Source organism: Caretta caretta, chromosome 11 (genome assembly GCF_965140235.1).
Source record: "Caretta caretta isolate rCarCar2 chromosome 11, rCarCar1.hap1, whole genome shotgun sequence".
NCBI lineage: Eukaryota > Metazoa > Chordata > Testudines > Cheloniidae > Caretta > Caretta caretta.
In genome coordinates this window covers 43,728,202-43,750,303 of record NC_134216.1, presented here as the reverse complement: position 1 = coordinate 43,750,303, position 22,102 = coordinate 43,728,202, and the positions used below count along the sequence as shown (strand labels likewise).

Sequence of the window (22,102 nt, the reverse complement as noted above, 5' to 3'; positions counted from 1 at the left end):
TTTGTTGAGGTGAAATAATTAAGATACTGTAAATAGTCTTTCACTTTTAGCTCGGTAATTCAAAACTAGAACAGATTGGCGTGAGAGAATCAACACCCCAAAATGGCCTGTCAGGTTCCCTATCAAAAATGAGCTAATAATCTCGATGCCTTTTCCATATCCACATCACAAAAAAACAACAACTTTGGACACCTTTCATTGCTATCTGAGCAGAGGTCAAGGACTCATGTCCTTTCTTTCCCAGAAGTTGTCATTCTGAGACACCTTTTTGGGACAGCGCATGGAAACTTGCATGGCTGATGCCCATGCTGCACTGTTCTGTGCATTGATAGGAGGTCTCCACTCTCCGAGGCTGTTTACTTTCCACCTTTCACAAGCATTACAGTCACCTCAATTTCTTTTCTTTCTTTTTTTTAATTTCTCAAAACAATACAAACAAATCTTAAAAGATGCTTTAACTTTATTGCATTGTTACCATTTCGTTTAAAGTTAGTGGTACCCTACATTTGATAAAGCTCTTCATTTATGAAGATATACTCTTCATTTATCCATTTGGTTTAGAATGCTAATCTCTTAAAAGGACCTAATCACCTTGTAAACACACTGACTTTCAAAGTGGAAACTTGTTGAAGCCTGAATAGAGTAAATTTTCCTATTACTTGCCTACCTTCTAGTCAACAAGTTAATCCTACAGGGTGTAATGCAAATTACTTTTCAGATCCTCCTAGCAGAAGGGCAAAAGGAAACACTGTTTCTAACGTACGACTAAAGCTTATTAAAAGGTTTTAGGAAAGATTGAACAGTCAGTCACTTTTAAAAATAGTAGTTTTTCATTTCTTTTTATTTTTAATACAGATACAATATTGTTCCAAGGTCACTTTAGTTTAATATTTAATAGCCTATATGGCATTTAAATGGCAATACCTTAAAAATCATTTCATGTTAAATGTATACAGTGAATTCTATAACACACAAAATGCAGTTTGAACTTTCCGTGCTCCAGAATGTTTTAGCAGCTTCCAAGAGGTTTTATTACACACTTTTGCATTTTCAAAGCCATCATCATCATCTGTTAAACAATTAAATCAAAATTTGTTTCAGAAACTGGGCCTCCCCACCACAAAATGAAGCATTTAACTCGGTAGATAACCCTTTGAGGATTTGGATGCAGCACTTGCAGAGCTGTCTTTATCATGATCCTCAAAATAGTGTTGCTCTATTCTCCTGCAAAAGGCCACGAGGTTGCTGTAGTTTTTCACTTTTTCAGAGAGTTCATCACTGGTCAGCTGAGTAGTAAGAATTGTGAACAGATGTCCAAATACCAATGCATCTAACTCAGTTGGCCTATAAAAGAGACAGGGGAAAAAGTGGGCCTCTGGGAGTCAGAAAACACTGAAAACCTTATAAGGAAAATCCTACTGTACTCTGTTTTTTTTTAAATATTAAAAAAACTCCAAGTATTTTCTCAAAGTAATCAAACTGGTCATATTTAACCAAATAAAGCTCAAGATTTAACAAATGCATAAAACCTTAAATACAGTAGAACCTCAGAATTATGAACACCAGAGTTACAAACTGACCAGTCAGCCATACACCTTGTTTGGAAGCAAATACAGTACAGCACTGTGTTAAATGTAAACTACTAAAAAAATAAAGGGAAATTAAAAAAAAAAAAGATTTGACAAGGTAAGGAAACTGTTTCTGTGCTTGTTTCATTAAATTAAGGTGGTTAAAAGCAGCATTTTTCTTCTGCATAGTAAAGTTTCAAAGCTGTATTAAGTCAATGTTCCATTGTAAACTTTTGAAAGAACAACCATAATGTTTCGTTCAGAGTTACAAACGTTTCAGAGTTATGAACAACCTCCATTTCTGAGGTGTTCATAACTCTGAGGTTCTACCGTATTTTATATGTATACTAACAAATTTTGGCCTGAATTCTCAATTGCTGCTCAGTGCTCCCATTAACAAATGAGCGGTGTGGGGGGGTTGTTTTTTTTCCCAAACAGTGAAGAAGTTACAAAATACCTTTTCATAAAATGCATGCAAAGCCTACCCACTGACTCCTCTGTCCAGCACCAACTGTTTCTCACTTTTGATTTTGTGGGAAGGGAATCTATATTCCCAGTCTCCTCTGCAGATACTGTGCATAACAAAACTACCCCTTCGAACAGAATGGTGCTCTTCAAAACAGCAAAAACGCCACATCTCTCCTGGTCTTTTCAGCCACCAAAAATTCCTTGACTAGTGCGAAAAAGTAACTACATGGTAGTAGCATTTATGGCCATCTCTTTTGTGTTAAAGAGACTAAACAAATGGAAATAAAACACTGTAACCAAAGCCACCATAACCCAAAGGAGAACAGTGGTTTCTTGAATAAGTCTGCAGTCATACTCATGGCTATGTGTACAAGCCTTCCATAGCTTGACCTTAGTGAACTTTTTGCAGCTCTGGTCTATCTGCAAACAAAACAAAAAAAAAACCCCAAAACACATTTTCCTTAAGTATATTTTAACAATTTAGAGCTTTTCTTCACTAATGTCCAAGAACTACATACTAAGTATTAATGAGCTAGAAGAATATTTTATGAGACTAATTATTGAGAAACTCTACTACTATTTACAGACAAAAAACATTAAAAAAATTAAAGGTTGAAAGCGTGTGTTATGGAATCCACCTAACACCCCCAAACAATAGCATATCCTTTACAAAACAAATACCACCTTTATAAAAGACTGTTCAGAATGCCTCAAAATGAATAGTTGGAATAATTGTTCTCTACTACTATGTAATCCTACAGCACTCACTCTCATCCAACTACACTGCCCACCTAACCTTAACTTTGCAAAATCTTTGGGGGAAAAGAGGCAAGAAACAAAATATTACAGCCTGCTAATTGAGGCATTTTTCCATCCCCACCTAATGTACTGGGGATCATAAACTGAGCTTTCTTCGGTCTGGTCCAAACTAACAAGTAACAGTCAGTTGAAGTAAACTTAACCTATGGGAAAAACCAAACAATCCAATATAGTTACTCAGTTTCCCAGTTCCTCCTTGCTTTCTGATTCTGTGACATAGCTGGACAAGAAAATTGCTTCCTCCCACCCTCAGATGCCTCCCCTCTGAATCCCACTGGCTCCTTCATATATCCTTGCTTTAATAAGCCGTCAGTTAACCCCTTCCCTGTCTCTATTAGTGTGTAATGTCACAAGCTAATTTTATTTAAGTGTCTTTGTAATTTCCCCATTCTCACTCCACCAAAAATACCTAAAACTGGCCCCCAGATACTGCCATAATCAGGGGAATGCAAAGGCAGCTTTAAAAAAAAAAATCACATACATCGCACTTGGAATGTATATTCTTTATGTAACTTCATGGTTCACATGCCATGGTGATGGGTGCAGTACATGAATATATTCAACATTATTTTAAATTCACAGTAATTACAAGAATATTTTTGGGAGAGTATACATTTGCAACTGGACCTGACTGACAATAGCAAAGGACATCTGGTATATGTCAGATCTGGGTCCGCGGTGGCTTTTCTGCAAAGGCCCAGAACAGTACTTACTCAAATCATAGCTGCTACTTTGTAATCAATCCTTTGTGGGGAGAAGACCAGTGTTTCCCCACAGTCATATGACTTCACAGGCATCTTCATGTGAACCCAACTCTTTAAAGTATGTCTACGCTGCAATCCAAAGTATGAATCCTTTACCTGCAGTAGCACAGCTAAAAACAGCAGCGTCGATGTGGAGACACAGGCTTCAGCACAAGCTAGCAACATGAGTATTTACCCAGGGTCCCCAGTGTGCTTGTTCAGGCCGTGCTGCTATTTTCATCTGTGCTAGCGCCCTTAAAGCTAGTGTGGTATGTTTACACGGGCTGCAATCACACCTTGGGATGCAGTGTAGACATAGCCTTCCCCGCCACTGTGTCACTTGAATTAACCTATGCAGGAAGCGCGGTTGGATCAAAATACGTCTCATTCATTCTGCTTATCATGCATTAGCGCACTTACACTGATAGGTATCTAAGAAATGCCAACATATGCTAATGTAATTAAGTGGATTATTGCTTAGTTACCTATTAAAACTACAGGTTTCTCTTTTTACATTATATGTTTTTAACTGACAAACTATTGTGTATTCTGTATCATGTCAGTAGAAAATAGGATTAAGTCTAAAAAACACTAGAGAAAATATATGAAATATTTTATGGAAACTTAGTATCTTTTATAATTTCAGAAATTCTTATATATGCAATTTATGGATTCATTCCCACATGTTCCTTACTGCTCATAAGGTATTAAAATAAGGCAAAAATAGTCCCCATCCAGCTATGTTCTGGAGAGTAATATACCTACAGTACATTACATTTCCATATAAAATAACTTACTGCTTATTGAAGAAATATGATTGTGTTCCCAGTCTTTGAGAGAGAGCTTGACAACACTGATCTACATCTTCCAACACCTAAACAAACAAAAGATTAGTACAGTACCTAAATAGTCAGATGAGAACACAATTCTCTACAAAATAGCTCCCTTATTGCATACATAGGAGCAGTAGGCATTTGTAATAAATGACTAAATTAACTATGTAGATCATAGATGTTACACAGATTCCAATTACAAATCTTATTTCCAGACCTTCAATGACAAGTATGTTGTTGACATAAGGAAAGTTGCTAATATTCCTATTGTCAGTAATTGGGTTAAAATTAATATATCAAATGTTTACCTCTAAACTTCCTTGTATTTTTCTTGGAGCTCCAAGAACAAAATTGCCACAATCCTGCAAAGGGACCCCATTATCTTCACATGGGAATCAGAGTCCTTGTCTGCTAATCCCTTTCCAGGATCATGGTCTAAACTCACATAAACAGACATTCAGCACAGAGATACATATTCATGAGAAAACATCTTTCATTTTTCTCAGACTGTGTGTGTGATTTAAAAGTTTATTGCTGTTGAAGCCAGAGACATGGATTCCATAGACAATTGTTTTAAATGTATGGAGTTTCACAATACATATATTTTATGAAACATAGGAAATAAAATATTGCTTCTCTGGAATTTTGACACTTTTGATATTTTATTTATATGTATTTCATTGCTGAGAGGTTATTTAAAAAAGAAAAAACAGAATGAAGAATTCAACTCTGGCTATTATCTGACTGACCTGTTCAAGTGACTTGCCAGCCCATCCAATAGCTTTCATCTTACGTCTGATCTCCCATTGTTTCTGATAGGCCAAAATGCGATTGAGAGGCCAAGGATAAGGGGATCCATACCTTGGATGAGTAATCTTTGTTTAAAAAAAACCCACAAAAACAAAATCACTTTTTAAAAAAAAAAAAAAAAAAGCAGGTAAGACAGTATGCTGTTATTTACAAAACAGCTATGGCTGTCATGGGTCAAAAGGCATTCACATTGGCTTTTGTAAAATATTAAGAAGTTACTCTGCACAGAAATTCATAGTTTGCAGCCTAAAGAAAAAGAAACCATTTACTCTATTACTCTAGCTGAAAAATATATAAAAACATATCTACTTTGCAGCCAGCTACCTTCAGTAATGACACACAGCTTCCCTAAAACGTATATGCAAGCAAAATTAAAGTGAAAAACTATATCATTAATGGTATAAACCTCAATGTTTCATTTATGAGTAGGGACTTGCATTTGCGAGCAAAAGTGTTTTCTCATTAAATTTTAATTAAGATAAATGCTGCAGAACCACTCACCTCCTGTACTGTAGTATCATCACACCACTGAAGATACAACTAGGGGAAAAAAATCACTTCTTTATTCTGAAATTTCAGTTAGACTGCACAGAGAGTTATTTCTAAATATTGATGTTTTCTTTTAAGTTAAATTAACAGCATATCCCACAAATATTTTAAGTCTAACAGTGCCTTCCATGAACACAAAAGAGAAGTTAATGGTGATGCTTACAAGACAAAAGCCTGGTTGCTAGTTCTCTTTCAGAACAGCCACCAGATCAGATTTGAAATTAAGATGGAGTTCAGAATACACTATATAAATTATGTGTCAACTTTCTTTACAGCTACATGTTAGTCTTTATAAACTCACCGCTGTTTTGTACAACAAAATTCAACCTCAATTCATGAAATTTTCATATGACATTTGTAAAGAGACCACAGAGAATGTGGAGTTCTTTTCTTGTAAGGACACTAGCTTATGAGTTGATGAACTATTTCCCAATCTAAGAATTTGAAAATAAAATACATTTTCCACATAGAAAAAAAACCCCTCCATTTTTGCCCACTTATCACCTACAAAATCAACAAATTATTATGGTTTGCTGTACCTCTGCTGTCAATAGCATATTATTGACTAATTCCATGTAGGCTTTCATCTCAGCTTTTTGGACTTCATCCAACCCATCACTGAGTGAATGGCCCTAAGGGGGTAAAAGAATATACAACCCTGTAAGAAAGGATATTACAATATTCAGCTAGGGCTTGAGCCAAAGTCAACAGAAGTCAATGTGCTTTAGATCAGGTCTTGATCTCTCTATATAGGTCTCTAAATCATAAAATAGATGGGTAAATATTATAAAGTACCTTCCATACTAAAATTACCTTCAGTATTAAACAGAAAATGTTCTATTGCAATATAATCAAACTCAAAAGACAAATGTAGATTTATTTTCAGCGACAGAACTACTGTGCATTTCTTTTTTAGCTGAGTACAACTTGATTTCATGGCTTCACTATTACTATGATTTCTTCTGTGTGAAGAAGTAAGTTGATGATATAAACAGTTTATCAAAATAAACTACTTAATAAGCAGACCCTGCTTTACAAGGATAGAACAAAGTAAAAGCAAATACAAACATATATTAGCTGAAATTTCAAGCCTTAAGCAAACACTGTATGTCTTTCTAAGAATACTATACTTGGGAGCCAAAAAAGAAGTGCTATTGCAAGGTCTAGGTTATTTTTCAGCTCCTTGTTAACATGATGAAATCCTGTACTTACAGCTGATTTCTATCATTTGAATAAATGCCAGAGGAAAATACCCCCATCATACCATCACAAACCCCCATTACACCATATTTTCCTTAAGCAAAAGGTTACTGCCTGCATTGGGGTTAATATATTTGCCACATTGTAAAAATGCAGTTACCTTTACATTCATATGAGGTTTTTCTACCTTACTCTCTTAAAAACTAATTATGTCACATTTCATACTAGTAAGCTAAATGAGTGCAAATGCTAAAAAGAGTGACTACCGTATTTAGCAGTTACTGATCAAGTATATTTAATATCCTTACCTTGGCTTTTACAAACTGGACTATGGGGCCAAGTTCAGATACTACTTGATTTCCTACACGAATAAAGGGTACTTTGCCTGCAGTGAGAGACAGTATATTTTTAGTAAATTAAACCTTTCAATACATACTGAGAATAATTTTTGAAATCATGGCTTTGAAGTGTTTCTGCACAAAGTCTATCAGATTGTACATGAGAGTGAACATGCAAAATTTCATTTGAGAGACACTTACAAATAGAGCCTCCCCACGCCTATCGCTTTAGTTCACACTTTTATGCTACGACTTGTCCTATTGATTGGCTTTCATGCTAACGTAGTGGTCCCCAAACTTTTCACCGTTGTGCCCCCCCTTACTCCTGTCCACCCCTCCACCCCCTAGGAACTAGGCCAGGAGCAGGGACATAGCTCAGGGGGTAGGGCGGTGGTCAGGAGTAAGGGGGCCAAGGCTGAGGCTGCAGCTGGGAACGGAGCCAAGGCCAGGAGCGGAGGCTGGGACTGGGAGCTTAGCTGCAGCCAGGGCGGCGGAGGCTTGAAGTGGGGCTAAGGCAGGGTGAGGAACCATGGTGGAGGCTGGTAGCCAGGGCTGCGGCTGGGTTCAGAGCTGTGGCCAGGCTGTGGTGGGGGCCGGCAGCTGTGGCTGGAGGCAGTGCTGAAGCAGAGCTGGGATGGAGCAGGGCTGCATGGTTGCTCCCTCCCTGCCCTCTGTAGGGGCTGGCCCGGGCCACACCATACCCTGCCTCCCCACCCCTAGGTGGACATGCCCCACAGTTTGGGGACTACTGCTCTAACAAATATTTGCAAGTTATTGTACAAATCGATAGGTCTCAATCCAATCATGAATTAATCTTGCTTTGCTGGGAAGATTATTAGTTCAATGTTCCCCAAAGCATAACTGTGGAAATCCCAGGAAAGTAAATAGAGCACTTGGCCGTCTTTATGAAACACCTACTTGACAGATACCATCTTTAAACACCAGTACATACACAGTGCTATGTAATTTTAAGAAATTTAGATTATATATATGTATTTTACATATTGTTATTTAATCACCTCAACATGATGGAGGAGATGTTGGACATTTTTTGTTTTATGTTAGTAAACATAGTTCACTGAATATGACGTAAGACAATAATGGAGTTAGCCAATAAACGAAACAGGTCACAATACACAAAAGGCTCTCAAGGAGAGACAAGGAAAATGAGGACAGAAAAGTGTGTCTTCACAGAATATTTTAAAAGAACAAACCAAAGTCAAATATTATTTACAGGGTTTTTAAAAGTAATATAATTTGAAAGATATTAATGAAAATATTAAGAAGTCCAACCATATGCCAAATGCACAGAACCTACTACTAGACCTAGTTCAAACAGAGATCATAACAACATCTGGTTCAGTCATGGTCTTTATCATGAGATTCACTCCTCTCTGATGCACAGTCAGCCTAAGGGTAACAGATGAGGTGCACTGCACCAACAAAAACCTCATCTGCAGCCATATGATGACATATTACAATAGAAATGCAAAGTTTTCTGAATTGCAAAAACTATGGTTTATGTTGCTAGCATATAAAGATGATCCTTTGGTATTCCTATATCCACAGTCAGCATTTGACTCCCTCAAAAGGATCTTCTAGTTGTGAAAAGTAAGTATCATTGCAAAGTATCCTGCACAAGTGTGGAGATGCACGTCTGAGAACCACTGCAATCAGTTTGAGATTTTTTTCAGGAATGAAAACCTTTTATGAATAGCCTGTTTTGGTTGGAATTAATTTTAAAATGTTATTAAAACGATATTGAAGTAAACAGAAAAACAAGGACAACAGTGCGCAAAAATAGTAGGGGCACTTAGGACGATGAATAAATCACCACATTTCTACTCCTAGCTGTATTTAAAATGGAACCAGTATGACAAATAGAATATCCTAGATGTGATCCGTACAGCACAACTCTCATCAGCCCCTGTCAGTCATGCTCCTTTCTGCATTATTTAGCCAGTGGTATAGAAAAAAAGCTGCAGACACAAGTAATGGTGTATTAGATAATAGCCATGTGGCTGGGAGGAAGGGAGTGCAAGAGGTGGAAAATGCAAGTATCACCACTCCTATTCCCATGCATGTAAGATACTGGCTTGTTTCTACAAAGAGTCAGCCCATTGCGTTTATTTTGAAAGACTGATTTAAAAAAAAAAAATCCTGGTTTTGCTACAAGAACTGTACTGTTTTCAGTGCTACCAATCATTGAGATTTTTTTTAAAGCATTAATTAAAGACAGGATTCCAGCTTATTTTCCACTAATACCAAGAAGGAGGACCAGAGCTAACCATGCAGTATGCAAATACAAAGACCCATGTAGGCAAGCATTTTTACTACTCCATACTCGAATTAAAAATTATAGAAGTAGCTTAATTTAACTCACACAAACGGATCCTAATGCAATGAAGAATTTTAGGATATCAGAACTGTGTTGTGCATTCAGCAATTCTTTTCTAGTAACCTTTTAGATGAGAGTGTATAGAAATTTCCAACATAATTTGGGATAGCATACACATCAAATACTGAATCTGCGTTTTTTGCAATCAGAAGAGGACTGAAGTACAACACTGTTCTTGGTACTGATAGTTTATCCATGATCTGTCCACAATTATTAACATGCTGACAATCACCTTCCACCTAAGATTACAAAATGCATTTCTTCCCACCCTTACAACAGTGGAAAATGGAACACCATTGATTGGCCAACAGGGTATTCCCAGGGGTATCTCCCTGGAGATCAGAAGAGATACTTCTGCGTACAGAAATCTTTGGGGTTGAGAAGGCCAAGAGTCCCTACGCTTTTTCTGAGAGTGTTACCACCAGACTTCTGAGTAACCAAGTACGTGAATCCACTGTATGTCCACTGCATTTAAAATTGCAATGCAGCACATTTAAAAAATTTGTATTTGATTTATCTCATTCTCTATAGAGAAAAATCGCAGTAGACTAAGGAAAAAAATAAAGAGGCAACCCACATACACAAGCACTGACTGGCTGTTATCTGCAAGATGAGGTGCTGTTGCCATGGTATCAAAACATAGGTACTAACACAGTAATTTAAATGAACACCACACTTACCAGATGGGGACATATATTCTGCATTTGCTCTACAAACCACCTGGACTGGCAGATTGCACATTTGCAAAAAGGCCTGGAAACAAAGAGGAGCACAGAAATAGGAAAACACGTATTAGCTGATAGCAAAACATGGATTTGTTTTAAATATATTAAACTAATACTTAGCACAATGTTTATAAAGTACAGATATCTGTATTCTGTTTTAGGGAAAATAGAAAAGGAAAGAAAAAAAAATATAAAACTTCATTGGACAATAGTGTATAAGGATATTGTCCAAAATCATTAGGAAGAATTCTTCTGTTTAACAAAGTTGCATCTGTTTTTCCCATTTTATGGTGGCATTTGACTGCCAAAGTTACTGTTGTTTATAAAAAGAAAAGGAGGACTTGTGGCATCTTAGAGACTAACCAATTTATTTGAGCATAAGCTTTTGTGAGCTACAGCTCACTTCATCCGATGTGCTGGAAATGGCCCAACTTGATTATCATACACGTTGTAAGGAGAGTGGTCACTTTAGATAAGCTGTTACCAGCAGGAGAGTGGGGTGGGAGGAGGTATTGTTTCATATTCTCTGTGTATATATAATGTCTGCTGCAGTTTCCACGGCATGCATCCGATGAAGTGAGCTGAAGCTCACGAAAGCTTATGCTCAAATAAATTGGTTCGTCTCCAAGGTGCCACAAGTACTCCTTTTCTTTTTGCGAATACAGACTAACCCGGCTGCTACTCTGAAACCTGTTGTTTATAAGTCACCAATAATCGTTCTAAGTGACATTTTGTCAACCTGAACACTGGGGCACAAATCTTCTGTGGTTGTTACTGACTAATATGCTCAGAGAACAAGCCCCAGCATGTGCTACAACTCTAACATATTTTAAACAAAAAAAAACACAAAACACACAACACACCACACACACTACAGGTCCTTCTGCTGCCATATTTTCACTAGCCAACATTTTCACGATTTTTGCTTTGCAATTCTGCTAGATTAAAAGGCAGTGTTTATTACCAATAAAGTTTACTTGAATTAAGGATATAGTTGACTAATGTAATGGTTTTTTATATCTATCTATAACCCTGGACAAAGCCATTTCCACAGGATACTAATTTTTATCAGCGGCAGTCATCATCATAAAATACTTACAGTGTTTCTGTGTAAGAATAAAATAACTTTCACAAGGTAACTCTCACTTGTGATAGTGAGAGCATGGCAAGTATAAATAACCTTTCAAGCTCAGTGGTGAGGAACACAATGTTAAATCCTATTGGGTATTTGGCATTCGCCTTTGCCAGCCAAAAGGCCAAAATCTCAAATTCCAAATCTGAAAGCTATTAATCCAGACTTGAGCCCTTCACTACTTTCTGAACAAAGGCAGGTACAACTAAATTATTTGTAAAGAGAATCTACTGCACATAAAAAGAAGTTTCATTATGATTTTAAGGATGGTATATGGACTTAACATGCATGCATGACAGCTTTGTTAACATAGCAGACCAGTAGGGTCTATCTGTTATATTGTGTGACACTGGCAGACCAGGTTTCAGCTCATGCCAGGGTCCCCATGTCTCAACTGAACACTGACGAACAAACAACTGGAATCAGTCTGGCTCACCTGTGTATTATCTTTAGGACTAGGATTATATAAGAATATGTTTAGTGTTTACACTTTATTGAATGCTTGTAAATTGCTGCATGCATTAATCTCACTTATAGCATCTATATCCTATATTGTAAGGTAATATTTAGGAATTTGGATTGTAAACCTCTATGACTGGGTAAATCACCAGACAGGAGAAAGACATTAACTAGTGTAAAGTACTGGTCTCCAACAGAAGGTGCAACATCCTGGCCAACAAGGAAGTCCCATCAACACCAGACAGACTATTGTGGAACATTAAAGAGAACAATAGATTGTGATGCTCTGCACTCCTCCCCTCCCCATGAAGAGGAGTCATGCAAGTAAATTCATCTCATCAGCTGAGTTTGCAGCTCAGCGCGGGCGGGGGGGGGGGGAGCAGGAGGGAGGGGGGGAATAAAAAACCCTAACAAGAAGGAACGATATCTCTATGCTGCTTGGACTCTAGGGGGCAAGGTTTTCTAAGCACAAGCAAGGAATCCCCAGCTGCTTAGCTCGGGTTAGCCCTAAAGAACATATACAGCTTGCTTATTATAGAAGCTTCTATTACCTTTTGAAACTTAAGATTGTAACTCATTTGTGTATAATGTTTACCTGCTTTAATCTTGTAAATAACTCATTTTCTTTTCGTATTAATAAATCTGTCGATAGTTTATTTCAGTCTGCCCGGTACTTGAACCACTGCAGAAGAGCTTGACTTATTGATCAAGGTGAAAAGGGCTATTTCTGGTTCAAAGTACACAACCTCCCAGGAAAGAAAAACAGTCTTTTTCTACCTTTATTTTGGAAACAATCCCAGCCTGAGGAATGTATATTTTTTGCAGTTGTTTCAGTTCTACTGAATACAATTTTACTTGTATTAAAAAGACAAACTAATGTATGAAAATAAACTTTAACTAAAGGTAAGATTGTCACATAAACCAAGAAAAATTCAAATCTTAAATTGACACTTGCCTGTTGCCCACTATGCACAAGTGTGCCATCACTGTGTGATTTAATGTACCAAATATTCTACAATAGTCAGGCACTAGGGGGCAAGTTTAATACATGGCTTTATATTTTTGGCCAAACAACTCTTCTTTCTTTATTATAATTTCAGTTTAGTAAAAATATTGAAATTAGGATTAATTTAAGAACACACTTCAAAGCCCTGGTTTCCTTCTCCTGATTTAAGTCAGAGGCTGAGGAAATCTTGCTCTCATGTTTTGTGGTTAGAATGATGCCAGAGAGCTTAGAAGAGTATGTCTCAAATCAGTCTCAACCAGTAGAGACTATACTAAAATACCATCTAAACTAACAGCATTTCCTTCCCTCCACTTCATTTAACCTCCTCCAAGAGTTTAGTTTGGGAAATAAGAATAAATTTAGATCACTGATCTTTGGTAGGACTTGGGAAGAGTGAAGTTAAGGAAGATAACCAGCAACCCACTGAATAGTTAGGAAAAGCACAGAAACTGAATGAGACACACAGAAAGGAGGTCCCCTCACAGACTGCCGGATGACGGCTTCTCCAGCCACACACTGAGTAGGCAGTAGGAAGAAGAGCCTTTTACCCCCAGCCGGAGGACAGCCAGGAGCTGGGACAGTTGCCAGGAACCAGCTTCTTCTTTGGCCACTGTGCGAAGAGACTCAGTCAGCATTCTTAAACTCACCTGGTTCCCTTCTGCTGTGCAGAGATATGAGGAGATTGCTGCTTCTAGGGAGCCCAGCTCTTATATGGCAACAGTCCTACCTCAGGGATAAAAATATCTTCACACATTTGCTCACATCATTGCAAAAAAAAAAAAAAAACAGCTACTCAGCTGCCTGTCAACAGCAGTCCTCCTTTCCTGTTTTCCTCTGCTCCGTTCAGCTCCATTCCCCACAAAACAGCACCAGGACAGTTGTCTCATCCCCATCTAGGGTGACCAGACAACAAGTGTAAAAAATTGGGACGGGGGCGGGGGGTAATAGGTGCCTATATAAGAAAAAGCCCCCAAAATCGGGACTGTCCCTATAAAATCGGGACATCTGCCTAAACATCCTGGTTCTGCTCTATCCTGCCCTAATTCCTGTGTTCAACCAGGAAGCATAAGCAATGGCTGGGAAATAAGATTTTTTTTTAAAAACCCAAAACTTATTAAAAAACTGATTGAAACCTTCAGCATAAGCCTCCCAATACCAAATAAGCTATTAGAAGTCATAAAAGCCTTTAATGTATAGGGCATTTGTCTTAACTTTGAATTTCCTTTCTTTGTTATTCTGGGACTGTATGTATTTTTTTAAGTACCTTTGCATACAAATAGGCCCATTCTCTCTCCATAAGGTCATCTAAAAAGACTGGTGTACAACATACTTTATAAAACCCAATATGCAAGGTCCACTAGAGAAGGGCCTATATGTAACCCCAAATACAAACACTCCTGAACTTCGGGACAGTGTTGGCTCCATATGTACTAGCTATCTTATGAACTAATTAAAAAACAGGAATTTGATTTTATATTCTATGTACTGGTAGAGTAGGAGTATGTACAGAATTTTAGACACAATATGCAGGTGTAATATACATAGGTTACTAATTTTGCATGGCTTTCAAAGCTGTATCTGGGCATGCAGAAATGTAAATAGCATTCAATCAGCAATACAGCATTATAGTGCTAACAGTGTACATCTCAAATGACAGCTTCGAGAAATACAACCTTTCAGGAGCAAAACATTCTTAAATTAATTTATCACACCTCAAATCCATGCTCTTATTCCCTAGCTGTTTATTTCCTTCTTGAAAAGTAGCTGAAGTTTAATTTTGTCCAGGCTTGCCACAGTAATTCCCTTTGCAATAGGGCACTAAATTAACTTCAGGATTCTACATCTAGCTGGAGGTGAATTTTTATAGCTGCCATGTGCTGTTCTCAATGCTGGTTCTAAAGAAAGTGTGCCTGAATTATCCCGGAGTCAGTGCAGCAAGCAAGTCATCTCAGAGCTTTTAAATGTAGTGGTACATGGAAGGATAGGATTGTATGCCAAAGAACTATCACTGACCTTTTCAGGTCTGAACAATGTAGCTTTACAGACATAAATTCATAGTGTAGATCAAGCCATAGTCTTTTCCTTCCAGAGATAGACCTCACAAATGCAAGCCAATAATTAGGGAAGCTTTTCAATGAAAAAAAAAAAATCTACAAAATTAAAGCTGATCACACAAGCAGCAATGGCCATCAGAATTAGAAAGTTCTTCTAATTCTTATTTTGCCAGATCTTAGCTGGAGAAATTGACGTGGGAATCACTTCAGATAAAGTTAACTGGATTCATTCATCCATCCATCCTCCCTCCTGCAGTGCCCCACCCGACAAGCCTTAGGTTCATTATGGTTTCCTCTTTCCCTAAGCTTCAGTAGGCTCCCCCTGTGATGTTATTGACATGAACTGTGATCAGTGTTGCAACCAGGGTCCTATGGTTGCACCAGGTCTTGTACAGAGGAGGTCAAGTGAGGTGTCTATTGAAAGGTTGTATGTAGTTTGCTAGTCATGATTATGCTGTCTGTATGTGTGTATCATTTTTGTATTTGAAGTTATGGATATTGGCTATGTACTTGTATCTCAATGTGTTTGAGTCTAAGTAGCCTCAGTGAACTACTTGGTCAGCTTCTTGAGAAAGGACTATTGTCAGTAAGTGCCAAACCAAGAAACACTTAACTGACAATAGACTTTGACAGACGCCAATTCACATCTGAGCTTTCCTGGGACCGTTCAAACTAAAATGTAAACAATGGCCTCGGCCTGCAAAAAGCTAAATCATTCATGAACATGTGACTTGCCCAGGTGGCTACAAACTACATCTTGTTGCTTTGACTTTGCACAGAAGAACAAAGGGGTTTCCACCCACAAGAGAGAATATAAAAGGCCCCGGAAGCCTCTCCATTTTGTCTTCAGCTGGCTCAAGAGATGGCCCCTCAACCCCCAAGAGATGAAGGAAACTGGAACAAAGGACGGTAATTATGGGGGTGTGAGTGATTGCTGGACCCAGACTAGGAAGGAGTCCAGTCTGTGAAAGAAACTTACTGGAACATCTCTGGGGATAAGATTTCATCTGTAATCAGTTTCTTAATGTATTAGGCTTAGACTTGTGTGTTTTGCTTTATTTTGTTTGGTAACTTACTTTGTTCTGTCTGTTATTACTTGGAACCACTTAAATCTTACTTTTTATACTTAATAAAATCACCTTTGGTTATTATTGAACCCAGAGTAAGTGATTAATACCTGAAGGAGCAAACAGCTGTGCATCTCCCTCTATCAGTGTTATAAAGGGGGGGACAATTTATGAGTTTACCCTGTATAAGCTTTATACAGACTAAAACAGATTTATTTGGGATTTGGATCCCATTGGGAGCTGGGTGTCTGGGTGCTAGAGACAGGAGCATTTGCTAAGCCATTTTCAGTTAAGTCTGCAGCTTTGGGGCACGTGGTTCAGACCCTGGGTCTGTGCTGGAGCAGACTGGCATGTCTGGCTCAACAAAGCAGGGTTCTGAAGTTCCAAGCTGGCAGGGAAAATGGGCTCAGAGGTAGTCTCAGCACATCAGGTGGCAGTTCCAAGGGGGTCTCTGTGACTGAACCCGTCACACCCTCATCCTCTACAATCGTGAGCAGGATCATCAGATCCCAACAAGCCTTGGGTCTTGCCTTCAATCATAGGCAGTGGGTGGCGAGGGCTACAGGAGGCTCCAAATCTCCCCAAATCTCTGTCCGGCTGTGCCAGGGCCATGAAGAGGATGGCAAAGGAGAGTCCTGAGGGAGGGGAGAGATCCTGAGGCCCCATGTTTAGCGCCACCAGAGCCAGGAAGGAGACAGGGCGTCGTGAGGGAAGGGCCCCACCTGCGTGTGGATGTGCACGTCAAGTGACGCTGTGGCAGGTTCCTCCGAATCTACATTGAGAGCCAACAGGCCAAAGTGGGGAACTGGGCCCAGCCCTGTGGGACTGGAGCCACCGCTTCAGAATGAGTGAGCGATGGGCTCAGAACATCCAAAGAATACTTTCACCAGCTGCCTATGCCTACACTTGGAATTATCTTTGAGTGGAACCATCAGAATTGCTTCACTGGTACAAACTCCAGGTAAGAAAAGTTGTGATTTACACAGGTAGAGTTTTCCTCCGCTTCAAACTGCAGTAAGTTCACTCATTGTGAATTGCTGCTTTCTTTGCCTGTGCTAGAGATTTGCAATGGTTCAACCTCTGGTTGAACTGGGCTAACAGACAAGATAGAACTAAGCGAGAAAGCAAGCAGGCAGGAGATTTGGAGGCAAATAGACCAAGGGAGGTTATTTCTCCACTCCCCACATGCAGAAGTCCTTCTAAGATTTACTACATTAAGATTCTTCTATTATTTATTTGTATTACCATAGTGCCTAGGAGGTCTAGTCACAAACCAGAACTCTACTTTGCTAGGTGCTGTACAAACAGAGAACAAAGGCAATATCTGCCCCCAAGAGCTCGCAATCCACTGTGGGCTTCCTCAAGTCTCAGGGAAACAAACTCTTCCCCAGCAGACCTTTGACCATTTAAAAAAATAAAATAAGAAAATTCCCACATAAACTTTGTTAAAAATAATTAAGGTTCCAGACACTTAACATACACTCAAAACACTAACTTACCAGAACATGAGAGTTGGAAGAACCCCGAAGTGTTAAAGACCTAGGAAATTCAGAGGTAATTACTTATATATTTTCAACTGCTTAGGGTTTTAAGTTCACAATTAAGGTATCCAAATGAACTTAAAGAAATGGAACTCAAAGTGCCTTATTACCCATCCACATCAGTAATTACAAAAACTAGAATGTTTTAATCAATCACATGGCAGCTGTGCCAACTCTGGCTTTCTTTATGGAATCATAGAACTGGAAGGGACCTTGAGAGGCCATCTAGTCCAGTCCTCTGCACTCTTGGCAGACTAAGTATTATCTAGACCATCCCTCACAGGTGTTTGTCTAACCTGAGCTTAAAAACCTCCAATGATGGAGATTCCACAACCTCCCTAGGCAATTTATTCCAGTGCATAACCACCCTGACAGCTAGGAAGTTTTTCCTAATGCCCAACCTAAACTTCCCTTGCTTTGATTTAAGCCTTGTTCTTTCCCTATTTTATCCTCTTCTGTTCCTACCTCATTTTCACGGGTATTCACTATGTTAGACGTCCAATCCCATCAACCTTCTTGGTGAAAACTGAAACAAAGAAGTCATTAAGCACCTCTGCCATCTCCACATTTTCTGTTATTGTTTCCCCCCATTGAGTAATGGTCCTATCCGTCCTCTTGCTTCTAATGTATTTGTAGAATGTTTCTTGTTACCTTTTATGTCTCTAGCTAGTTTCATCTTGTTTTGTGCCTTGGCCTTTCTAATTTTGTCCCTACCTACTTGTGTAGTTTGTTTATATTCATCCATTGTAATTTAACCTACTTTCCACTTTTTGTAGGACTCTTTTTTGATTTTTAGACCATTGAAGATCTCCTGGTTAAGCCAGGTGGTCTCTTGCCATATTTCCTCTCTCTCCTACGCAGTGGGGTTGTTTGCTCTTGTGCCCTTAATATGGTCATTCACCATTCACAGCGGGGAGAGGAGGTGACTGACACTTTTTCACAATCTGTGTAATATCTTCCTAATCAGGAATTTATAAACATTCTTCCTCATAGAGGCATTATCCTGTAAGGTGCTGAGAACTCTTAATGTATGTGCGGGTGGAGAGAGGGCAGAGGTCAGGGGTGCGATTATACAATTTCCCAGATTTCACCACCCATTCATAAATATTGGGGCTGGTCTACGATGAAAACTTACATCAGCATAGCTATGTCTCTCAAGTGTGAAAAAATCTACACCCCTAAAAGACGTAGCTATGCTGACCTCACCCCCTATGTAGACAGTGCTAGGTTGATGGAAGAATTCATCTGTTGACCTGGCTACTGCCTCTCAGGGAGGTTGATTAACTACAGAGACAGGAAAACCCCTCCCGTCACTGTCATGAGTGTATACACTGAAGTGCTGCAGTTGTGCCAGACTATAGCGTTTTAAGTGTAGGCATAGCCTTAGACAATTTATTTCACTATTATAACTTTCACATTCTCCTGTATTAATGTGATTGACAGAGTTGGTAAATTATGAGCATTAAAAACTTAACGGAATACCACAATTAAAAACATGGTAAGCACAGTTAATGCTTTTCATGCAAATGACAATTATGTTATCCCCTAGATCATTTGAGGGTAAGGGAATCACAAGCAACATATGCTTATAGGTATGTATTGCCAGATAATTTTGACTGCTTTTTTGATACAGTAAACATTATTATATGAAGAAAAAGCAGTGGATTAATATATTTGGATTCTAGTAAGCATTTGATAAAGTGTCAAGGAAATTACTCAAAATTAGTTTAAATTGTCTGGATTTGAATAATCATGAGGAGAGAAAACAGACAAAGACCACAAACAAAAAGGCACAAAAAGTGACAATGGACTGAGTTGGGGATATTTGGGAGGAAGGGTCTAGTGGACAATGCATAGATCTTTGTTAGGCTTGATCTTATTTAAGATCTTCTTTAGTGACTAAAAAGGAGTGAGCAGCACAAAGTGTATAAATGATACTAAACTGGAGTGCATTGCAATACCAGCAGGAATAAAAAAATAATAATAGAATATTGATGACTTTGCAGCCCCAAGTATCTCATTTTCTCACCATAGTACCTTCCATATATGAAGAGTGGAGGGGTGACAAGTTGGAGTTCTACTTCACCTTTTATAGAAGAGCCCTTGTGACAGTAGGGGATTACCCAACATTCTCTTGGACTTTTCAAAGAGAAGAGATTGGAATCACTCCAACTCAATTCTGCTAAGGTCCACAAACACATCAGTTCTACTTCACAGTCAATGGTAGCGAAGGCAGACATATCTATTGGTTCAATATTCATCAACAGAGATCAGTCAACCAAACCTATGCAGTCTCTGTCCCATATTCAGGCCTAAAATCAGAATACAAAGGGCCAAGGAAATTTGATTCTAGATGACACAAGAAGTTGCTATGCCAAATCCTTCTTTAAAAAGGAAAAAAACCCGTCCCCAAAAGGTTAGGAACTGGGCAATAACTGGGAAGATGACTAATATCAAAAGATAGTTCATTGAGAGTGGGCACAACAATCACTTGTTGAAAAGATGCCAACACCTCTAATGGGAAGCATTAATCTCTATCAAGAGTGCATCCAACTCCCCCCATAAATTATTTTACAAGCCAGGAGGGGTTCAGTTTGCAGGCCAAAACCTAACGTTCCCCCAAGACCTTCAGAACCTCATATAGGAAAAATGTAGCATTTGCACACATCCACTGACCTCAGCCTGGATCTATTACCCAAGCAGCAGCCAAATCTTAGTAATCTTGCCAATGAGCTCTTTAAGGGAAATATTCTACTCTGAGTGAACACAGTGCAGATTCACCCCTTGCAACACATCTGCCACTCATAACTTCAGATGGAAAAGTTTTCACAGCTATTTTAGTCAGGAAAAATGTTCATAGCTTTCCAGGTCCCCCTCTAGGGAAGTCTTAGCCCTCTCAGCCAAAAATACTCAAATACCAATAGAAAAAGGAGAACAGCTTCAAAATGCAAACTGAACTCCTATTTGGTAGCTTAAAAAGAGAAAATGTCTTTTTCTGACTTATTAGCATCTGGCCATAAGAGCTGGGGTAGATTAACAGAAATATTTAAAATCAAGAAGAATAAAGTGAAAACTGATCAGTCTTCTTCTTATTTCCCTAGCCTGTATTATAACAATAAGGGATGGTAGCAACAATACTAGTAGTGTCCAGCACACTTATAAAAGTAAAGGAAACTTCCTACAAGAGTCAACGTGGAATTCATTGTCACAGGAAGATATCAAGCCAAATATTCAGGCTGGATTTTAAAAAGACTCGATTTTATGGCCTGTATTTGTAGTTCAGCATGCTATGATAACAGTAATCAAATCTCATATTTCTGGGTATAAGATTATTGCCACTGGCATCAAGAATTCCTTCCCTATCCACCCATCCCATGGGATCTCATGGAGGGGTTTGCGTTCTTCTGAAGCAATGATATTGGCCACTGCCAGAAGCAGAACATCAAACAAGCTGGACCTGCAGTGCAATCCAGTATGGCAAGTCCTATATGACCAATATAGCCTTTGAGGGTTATATTCTATTAAAAATTGCTCCTAAAACTGAAGGTATGTTGTCCTCTCAGTGACTGAGGTTATTAAGCTTGTGGCAGACAAACAATCCATCTCCTAAAGCACAATGTATTCCCGTAAAGGACCTTAGTTTGCTGATTTCATGTGCATTTTTGGTTCCACTTAGTAGTAGCAGCAGCATCTATTTTATTTTGAATGTCAGTATGGAACAAAAAAGTGCATTTTAACTGCAGGAGAATGAACTAACAGCAGATATGCAGAAAGGGCTCATGTCAAACTTTAACATGCCACGTGTTATGAAACTAATAAACTTCTTTCACAGGTCTTTCATTTTAATCAAGGGAGATTACACATCCTATCAAAATAGCATTGTTACCCATGTCAGCCAGTTCTAAGATGCTCCTATATATTGCCTTACAAAGTCAAGTTACTGAGCACATGGTGTCTTTTAATATTAATAATCAGAAAAAAAATAAGTTTTCAGCCTCTGTATGAGCTTTTGAAAATGGATTTCACCTGTAAATTTAGTTTGATTTTAGGTGAAAGAACTGTTAACTAAGAAAGCATGTGAGTCTATATTAATTGAGAGAATTTGAATGGGACACAGTGTGATTCAATTAAAAGAACAAGAAACAACAACAACATTGCTTAAAATAAGACCATCAACTTGTTTTATTTCCCCAATGTCAGAAAATCCAATTTTCTGATAGAGCACCCTTTAAATAGCATGTGCTGAATTTTGGTTAGCATTAAAAATAAAGAGAATACTCTTCCTGAACACATTGCTAAGGTTCAGAAGGGATTTGGGGCAGGCCAAGAGGACACAGCAGGGTTTGCTCAGTGTCCCTCTCCTTTCTCTGTATGCTCACACATGCCTGCCAT

At 38.6% G+C, this 22,102-nt stretch overlaps 1 protein-coding gene across 4 annotated transcripts in view; it reads right to left on the bottom strand.

The window, feature by feature from the left end:
* Positions 1 to 823: 823 nt before the first annotated feature.
* Positions 824 to 22,102, bottom strand: part of MTX2 (metaxin 2) — a 60,115-nt gene continuing 38,836 nt past the window's right edge. For 2 of the 4 annotated variants that reach the window (XM_048869599.2, XM_048869601.2), the window contains 7 exons: positions 10,407 to 10,479; positions 7,299 to 7,375; positions 6,330 to 6,422; positions 5,743 to 5,781; positions 5,181 to 5,306; positions 4,396 to 4,472; positions 824 to 1,344 (listed from right to left, as the gene is read on the bottom strand). In XM_048869599.2, the coding sequence (XP_048725556.1) occupies positions 1,134 to 1,344; positions 4,396 to 4,472; positions 5,181 to 5,306; positions 5,743 to 5,781; positions 6,330 to 6,422; positions 7,299 to 7,375; positions 10,407 to 10,479 (696 nt within the window). In that variant the 3' untranslated portion in view covers positions 824 to 1,133. Of the gene's footprint in view, positions 1,345 to 4,395; positions 4,473 to 5,180; positions 5,307 to 5,742; positions 5,782 to 6,329; positions 6,423 to 7,298; positions 7,376 to 10,406; positions 10,480 to 17,668; positions 17,709 to 18,175; positions 18,237 to 22,102 lie in introns of all 4 variants that reach the window. The other 2 variants (XM_048869602.2, XM_048869600.2) reach the window with 2 other exon arrangements.